Here is an 8,975-nt window from a genome sequence, read left to right as displayed (position 1 = left end):
TCCGCCAAATGGGGTTCTTGTCCAGAGGCAGTTTAGAACTCGGTAGTGAGTGTTGCAACCGAGGACAGACGAAGCTACGCGCTTCAGCACTCGGCGGTCCTGTTCTGTGAGCTTGTGTGGCCTACCACTTCGCGGCTGAGCCGTTGGTGCTCCTAGACGTTTCCACTTCATAACAGCACTTACAGTTGACCGGGGCAGCTCTAGCAGGGCAGATATTTGACGAACTGACTTGTTGGTAAGGTGACATCCTATGACAGTGCTTGAGAGTCTGTGAGCTCTTGAGTACGGGCTATTCTAATGTCAGTGTTTGTCTATGGAGATTGCATGGCTGTGTGCTTGATTTTATACACCTGCCAGCAATGGGTGTGGCTGAAATAGCCGAATCCACTAATTTGAAAGTGTGTCCACATACTTTTGGCCATGTAGTGTATAAGAAAATAGGGCCCTACTAACTTTATTAGGTTAGTCCCCTAAATATAGTCTGTAGATACTAAAACTATCACCTGCCCTCTGTTGATATGCAACAACTGCGTTAAAGTTAGGGCTTTATTTACTTCAGTACTCACTGATTCAGGAAGCCTTTTATACCAAATCTGTGCATGTTTGTGACTTAATTGACATTTACTGTATATCTAGTTAATACATAATGTTCTCAGTGATTCAACGTGACAACATTGTGTGAATACTGCCATCAAGTGGGGCGTCAGGTAGCCCAGCGTTGGGCCAGTAACCGAATGGTCGCTGGATCGAATCCCCCAGCCGACTAGGTGAAACATCTGTAGATTCGCCCTTGAGCAAGGCACTTAACCCTAATTGCTCATGTCCAGAGCGTCTGCTAAATGAATAGGATGTAAATCAAGTGGCATTGTTATGAATTACATCCTCCTATCTAATGCTGTATACAGGTACTGTATGTGCAGTGATGGCTGGTCTACTTTACACTATCCAAATGACATGTGGTGGTGGTTGTGTGGTTAATACTCCCTTTAGAACGCTCTACTTCATCTTGTGAGCCGCTGTCATGTTTCTGCAATAACAATCTTGTGGCAAATTGTGATCATTATTGCTATCCCAACAGAATAGCGCAGTCAGCATTTCTGGTTGATACATTCTGCCATTGTGGGGCCCATCCATCAACAGAGGTGCCGTGTGTTTGTCCCCTAAGTGAATGAGAGCTCATGTGAGACAGTGCGTGTATGCGTGCAAGAGATCGAGAGAGAGACACTCACACTCAAATACAACAGCTTTGTGTTTAGTGAAAACTCTTAGAGAAAGGGATCAGACACCAAGAGAAACTCCCTGTATTATAATGGATGGGTGTATTAGCAGGCTGCATCCATCTTGTCAGATTGGTAACAGAGCCGCTGTATGCTAGGCTGGGTCGGGAAGCTCTAGCTCCTCTCTCTCGCTCTCTCTCATCCCCCTCTCTCTCTCATCCCCCTCTCTCTCGCTCATCCCCCTCTCTCTCGCTCATCCCCCTCTCTCTCTCTCTCATCCCCCTCTCTCTCTCTCTCATCCCCCTCTCTCTCTCTCTCATCCCCCTCTCTCTCTCTCTCATCCCCCTCTCTCTCTCTCTCATCCCCCTCTCTCTCTCTCTCTCATCCCCCTCTCTCTCTCTCATCCCCCTCTCTCTCTCTCATCCCCCTCTCTCTCTCTCATCCCCCTCTCTCTCTCTCATCCCCCTCTCTCTCTCTCTCATCCCCCTCTCTCTCTCATCCCCCTCTCTCTCTCTCTCATCCCCCTCTCTCTCTCTCTCATCCCCCCCTCTCTCTCATCCCCCTCTCTCTCTCTCTCATCCCCCTCTCTCATCCCCCTCTCTCTCTCTCTCATCCCCCTCTCTCTCTCTCTCATCCCCCTCTCTCTCTCTCTCATCCCCCTCTCTCTCTCTCTCTCATCCCCCTCTCTCTCTCTCATCCCCCTCTCTCTCTCCTTCTCTCTCTCTCTCCTTCTCTCTCTCTCTCCTTCTCCCCCTCTACCCATGATTCCAGGCCCATCATATCTCATTCTGTCAGGTGTGCTGGTGTAGTGAAGGCCCCCCAGAGGGGGGATCCTGCCGTACTCTCTGATTCGCTTGCAATGTTGACTGAGTGGAGCGCTAATTTGTAATGAGATCCGAACTCCCACATGTAACCCACCTCCAGACTCCAATTCTCCCCAATCCAGCTCAGCTATTCATAAAAAAAAAAAAAACATTAGTACCCTCTCCTATATTCTTTAGTCATAGCAGGGGGCATGGCAGGGACTTGAGGTGGGATACTGTATGCTACTTTAACTTCAGAGACGTTTGTTCTGCTAAAGGGAATTAACTACTTTAAAGTAAGTTAACAGTTCTTGTGTTTCCCAACATGGGAACGTCATCTTTTCCACACCCGATTCACTCTAATTACACAATAATTCACTAATGCGGTCAAATCCCCTGGAATTTCCACTTGTTTCCCGAGAATCCTGAAAGCCCCAAAGGCCTAGAATTCCAAACTTGAAGTCTTGAACCATGAGTACTGATACTAGTCAGGTGTGGGCGTGACTGGACACTGTGAGGGAGACAATAAGAACAGTAATTGTCCCAGAGTAACCCTTCAAAGACCTGAAGGCATGGAAAAAGCTATTAGTCCCACCTTTTGACCTGCACCTGTCAAAACGCCTCAGAGTGGAGGGAAAATAGAAAAAGGGCCCCTCTTCTCCCCCTCTCAGTTACCTGGCACAAAATGTCTGCCTTGTTGCCTCACTGTCTCTCTCAAAAGACAGCCAGGGGTGGAAACTAAGAAGCGGTTGGCTCTACTGTTGATTTGAATTTCACTTGGCATCACTGTCCCCACGGTCTCTGTTTTAAAGGTTGTGTTATGACCCAGCCAATGGAGATAAGAGTGTAGGGATCACTCTGAATCATTATCGGACCCTCTCTCCGGCTCTCTAACTCAAATAATATTACCATGGTCTGTTTTGGAAAAGCAGTGACCCTCGGCTGTTTCTCTACAGTCAGATTTAATCTCAATGTTGTTATGACATAAGTACAGGCCAGTCAGTGGAGTCTAATGGTACGAATACTGAAGTGGTTTGTTCATCTTCGTGTGAAGGGGAATAGAGTTATGCAGGCAGGGTATGGATGGTGAGGTCATGGTCGGCCAAAACATCCATACACACACTGCCCCCCGGAGATGGAATGCATTTCCCGTTGTCTGGCCCCCGCTGCAGTGCAGTAGAATACCACAGCGAGGTCAGGCCTCTTTGCACGACAGGTATTTCTGATTACACAGATGCAGAGGAATGTTCCGCCCCTGTTTTTCCTCTGGAGATGATTATGTTCCAAGGTGCTTCACTCCAGGTCTCTGGTCTGGACCCCATAGTAGCCCCAGAGGTCTGGAATATTAGCGATGATCTGGTTAAGCGCCAATGATAATGTCCCCAATATATCAAAACCAACGTCAATGTCATCATTCACAGCAGTGATTTGTGATGTCATGAAGTACCCCTGATTCTTCAGTCTTTTTTCTCATAGAATATATTTATACAGGTGTTAATTTATACTACATATTTCACACGTGTGCTATTCATAATTCACTTCGGTCTTTGACAAAACTTCAAGTGGTCTGTAGAATGCTTACGTAGATCTTATGTGGTCACTGTTGATCCTTGAAGGCTTCCATAGTTAATCTCATGTTGAAAAGACACTAGCAAATCCAGACATGATCATGCTAACTTGGTCAGTCATCACGCATTATAATTTTTTGTATATCACTGTATTGATATTTTCATCAGTCATTAAGTGCTTTTCCTCTGTTGTGTTTTGCAGGAAGTTCTACTACATCACCCTGCTGAGGGACCCTGTGTCGCGCTACTTGAGCGAGTGGCGCCACGTGCAGCGCGGCGCCACCTGGAAGACGTCCCTCCACATGTGCGACGGGCGCACGCCTACGCCCGAGGAGCTGCCGCCCTGCTACGAGGGTACGGACTGGTCGGGCTGTACTCTGCAACAGTTCATGGACTGCCCCTACAACCTGGCCAACAACCGGCAGGTGCGTATGCTTGCCGACCTCAGCCTGGTGGGTTGCTACAACCTCTCCACGGTGCCCGATAAGCGGCGCTCGCAACTTCTCCTCGAGTCGGCCAAGAAGAACCTGCGCGACATGGCCTTCTTCGGTCTGACTGAGTATCAGCGCAAGACGCAGTTCCTGTTCGAGCGCACCTTCCGACTGCGCTTCATCAGGCCTTTTGTGCAGTACAATAGCACGCGGGCGGCCGGCGTGGACCTGGACAACGACACGGTGGCGCGCATCGAGGAGCTCAACGACCTGGACATGCAGCTGTACGACTACGCCCGCGACCTCTTCCAGCAGCGCTACCAGTACACTCGGCAGCTGGAGAGACGTGCGCACCGTCTGGCGCTTCGGGGTCACGGGCTGGACCCCCGGGATTTGCTCAGAGAGGAGGGGGGTGAGGGGACAGCCAGGCTGCCCACCGAGGACTACATGAACCACATCATCAACAGGTGGTAGCCCTTACCCCAACCCAACCACCCACCTAGACACCCACTTTCCTGACCTCCCCATTGTCTGGTATGGTGAGGTTGCATCAGAGTGAATGTTTAGGAAAGGTGAGATTTGGCACTTGTGGCTTGGGAGGAAGAAAGTTGCAGAGGATTGGGTGCTGCAGTGGCTTACCTACAGACTTTGCATGAGGCGAGCTGTGGGTTGCGGACCAGATTATATCCCTTCCAGCTCCTGGATGACATAGACGTTTTGGTCTTCTTGGATTATGTGGAGAGGTAGGGTCTTTGGGATTGGAAGCCCATTATAAACCTGAGTCACCCTCTGGAGTTCTCGTAGCAACAACTGTCTCTACTCAGATTCCCAATGGAGCAAAAGAAAACGACGGAAAATTCCTTTACAAAGTAAACAAAATTGTTTTACTTTCCGTTCTGTCTTGGCCCATCAGAATAACATATGTGCTTAATATGTTGTTGTAAGGGGTTACAAAGCAGTGAGACAGGAGATTACCTGTACTTTGGTCTGAAAGTATATACTGTCAAAGCAAAGGACATTTCTGACGAGCCATCTTTTTATTTATTAAATTGCTTTCTGATAATTTGAAATAGATATTTTTCCAATGTGAGAGACTATTTGGCATGGCTTGATATACAATTTGACACTTGTAAGTTATATAAAGTCATGATGGTGACTTAAAAAATCGGTCATAACATACCCATCCATTTGCTCAAAGTTTAGAGCTATATCTTAATATAAATGATGGATAAACTTTTTTTTACACTTGTATGTTTTACCATTTTGTCTGAATGTCGTATGAAGAGGCCAGTCTCTTTGGTTCCAATGTATTTTCATTTGCCCGTTGGACTGTGATCTGTACACTAAAGGAGATGTACAGAATTGAATGAGAAGGTAAATAATTGACAAAGGTTTGTCATATGATTGTCCAGGAACATTTCTGACCACATAACCTCCATACATCAATGGATGCTCAACAGGAGACCGACCGAGGGTCTCGCACTGAAGGGGAAACAGGAAACACTGTCTTATTACTTGTACAAAATAATATTTCTGTGAGTGTGTGCATGTGTGTAAGTGTGTGTCTATTGTAAGTGTGTGTGCGTGTGCTTTTGATTCTGGGCTTTCATGCTCAATACATTTCCCTCTGATTGGGATCAAATGTGTCATTTAAAACCAGAAAACTACAATGAACAGGTGTAATGGATGGATTATTAGTTGAGTTTGCCATGCTCCTCAAGATTGACATATTCTGGGGCATTATAAAATTAAACAATGTCAAAAAGTGCAACAGGTTCAATATATTAAAGGGGTGAAGAATGCACAGTCTCTTGCAACCATAAGCTCTTTTTGTTAATTATCAATTTTTTTGTCAACTGAATTAGGATGATCCCCTGGTGAACTATGTGTTTGATTAACATTCTAACAGAATGTGTGTGGACATGATATAATCCTCATCATTCAATACTGGTGTGTATGGAACCTCCATATCTATCCTATTTAAAATTCTATTCCCCAAAGTCCCCCCATCCAACAACAAAAACGGTAGTCCCACAGGCATGGCCAGTACTAAAAACAGACGTCAGACTAATTGTTTGGGGAGTGTTAAGATGCTTAAGGAAATGTGGACCAGTGTGTGCAGATCCTGCGAATGACTCAGTCTTGTCATCAAGAGCAGAACGTTTCTGTTTGAGTGACGACTACTTACATTATGTCCAACCCTCTCCGGAGCAGAGGTCAAATTATGGGTTCCAGAAAATACTTCTCTAATGCAAAGCGTTTCCATTTTTATCTCATTTGAGAAAGATCGCTTTGGGGAAGATGGATTACAAAGCTATGGATTTGAAGAATTGTTACAGAGTGAAGTGTATGTGTGTGTGCAGTCGTGTGAGATGATAAAGCGAAAGAGTAAGAGAATTGAGTGAAGTGGGACATTTCTAAACAAAGTCTCTGGTCTGGTTTTACCCATATTGTAATATCGCTGTGAGTATTTCTGTTCTTCAAGCAGATTGGATCGTCTATTCAACAATAATAAAATATGTTTCTTTGTATTTCAGTCTCTGCTCTTCTTCCTGGGTCATCCATCGTTTGTTGTCCTGTTTGTTGTTTTTCTCCTTTGTTTTCTATCTTGTTTGTACTCAGATTGGACCAGACAGCATCTAGAGAACTGCACAGCATGTTGCCAAGGACTGAAAGACGTGGAGTCCCACCAGAGGTCGGGCCCCCCCCGATAGCATATGAACACGTCATGAACCATAGCTTTTTTTATTACAGGAAGTGAGCTTTATAACGGCAACATTGTCTTCTCAACCTCATGGCAAAATGTGTATAATAGCAGGAAATTAGCTCAGGGATTCTTGGAAGTCAGGACATTCCTTGTGCGGCAGGGAAACCTATTTTTTTTCATAGTTGTATTTTTTTATTTTGTTGCATTATTTGAGCTTAGAATTTACAGTTAGGGGAATTTTTATTAGGACAAATATTAGTTGTAATTTTTTTTTAGTACTTTCAATATTATTCATTTCCATGTCGGCTCTATACCTGGAAATGCCCTTGTCCGGAGCAAAGGATCCCAATTATAAACTCCAAAAAAGTGTTAAAATTCAAAATACTGGCAATGGATATTAACTGAACATTTGTTTTATGTAGGTTCTTGCAATAGCCTTCTGTGACTTTAAATAATATTTCTCTCAAAACTTTGATTCCTAAAAGATGTCCGTCAGATTTGTCTAAAATCCTGAAGTAAATCCAGAATGAGCAGGGTCAGCTATACCTGTGGTCCTCTGTAGCTCAATTGGTAGAGCATGGCGCTTGTAACGCCAGGGTAGTGGGTTCAATCCCCGGGACCACCCATACGTAAAAATGTATGCACACATGACTGTAAGTCGCTTTGGATAAAAACATCTGCTAAATGTCATATTAATATTATTATTATTATTCATGTCCTCATTACATGTAGTGCAACAAGGCCACTCATGGTCTGGAAAGTTCTCTACTTTTGATAGATATAAACAAACAATATTGGAATCACCATGGTCACAACCATAAACGGTCAACTCCATCTGCCTGATGGATTGAAATAGAATTTGAATTTTGGTTAAAATAGGTTACATTTAGTTAAGTTTTAGTCATAAATCAACTTTAATGAAGAAGAAAAATTATATTTTTGTCTACTCCGTAAAACAAACTCGGCAGATTTTTGTCATGTCAACTCCGTCAGTGTTGAAAGATCTGATAGAATGGTTGTTTTTATTGGGTATTTTCTATATTTTACAAATGTTTGTATTGAACTTCTATTTTTAGAGGCAAAAATATTTCTGTTTTGAGTATCTGTTGTCAACTCTGTAAGTAGCTTGTCAACTCCGTCACTAATGGCTAACCCTCTTAAGATCATTTAATTTTACAATTATTGTAATAACTGTACTGCAACATATGCTTATACAATTAAAGGGGCAATCAGCAGTTGCTACATCCATTTTTGGACTTTTAATGATATGTACTCATTGATTCTTGAAGACTATTACTTTTAAATGGCTCATGAACTGTTCTACTCAGTCAGAACCCAAAATAGAAGCTTGTTTTCCTCCAATATTTGACTGGACAAACGCACCACTGGTCTGGTGCGAGGAGCAGGCACAGGCCGGGCCGGGCTGGCGATGCGCACCACTGGCTTGGTGCGAGGAGCAGGAACAGGCCGGGCCGGGCTGGTGACGCGCACCACTGGCTTGGTGCGGGGAGCAGGAACGGGCCGGACCGGACTGGCAACACGCACCACTTGCTTGGTGCGAGGAGCAGGACTGGGTTCCTTGATTAACCCCCGCTCCTTCTGCTGCCTAACCAGCTCCTCTTGCCGTGCCTCTACACCTTCCTTCTGCTCCCTCTGAACCAATAGCCCCCGTAATCTGGTGGCCTCCTCTCCTAACCAGCAGATCCGCCCTATCGCGGCCTCCTGCTGCCTCGTCGACCACACCGTGTGCCCCCCCAAAATGTTTTATTGGGGTTGCCTCTCCACCCTGATCCCTTTCAGGGCCTCCATCTTCCTTGCCAGATCCTCTCTTATCTCCTGCCAAGTCCATCCTCTCTGCGCCTCCTCGGCACACTGCTTGGTCCAGGTCTGGTGGGATCTTCTGTCACGTTCGTTCATAGACGGGACGGACCAAGGCGCAGCGTGATATACATACATGTTTATTATACCGAATAAACACACGACAAAACAATAAACCAACGACACGTGAAGTCCTAAGGTAACACACAACAAACCTTACACGGAACAAGTTCCCACAACCCACTAGTGCCAATAGGCTGCCTAAGTATGATCCCCAATCAGAGACAACGAGCGACAGCTGCCTCTGATTGGGAACCACACCGGCCAACATAGAACTACACATCCTAGAAAACCCACATAGAATATGCACAAACAAAGAATACACACACCCTGACTCAACATATAAGAGTCCCCTGAGTCAGGGCGTGACA

At 45.2% G+C, this 8,975-nt stretch overlaps 1 protein-coding gene across 1 annotated transcript in view; it reads left to right on the top strand.

Moving 5' to 3' along the window:
* hs6st1b (heparan sulfate 6-O-sulfotransferase 1b) overlaps positions 1-6,513 on the top strand; it is an 80,601-nt gene extending 74,088 nt beyond the window's left edge. The window contains exon 2 of the mRNA XM_084152170.1: positions 3,791-6,513. Coding sequence (XP_084008296.1) covers positions 3,791-4,493 — 703 coding nt within the window. The 3' untranslated portion in view covers positions 4,494-6,513. The remainder of the gene's footprint in view (positions 1-3,790) is intronic.
* The last annotated feature ends 2,462 nt before the right edge of the window (positions 6,514-8,975 follow it).

This window comes from Coregonus lavaretus, assembly GCF_964263955.1.
Source record: "Coregonus lavaretus genome assembly, chromosome: 34".
NCBI lineage: Eukaryota > Metazoa > Chordata > Actinopteri > Salmoniformes > Salmonidae > Coregonus > Coregonus lavaretus.
The sequence above is the reverse complement of the archived record's forward strand: the minus strand, read 5'-3'. Positions and strand labels throughout refer to the sequence as shown.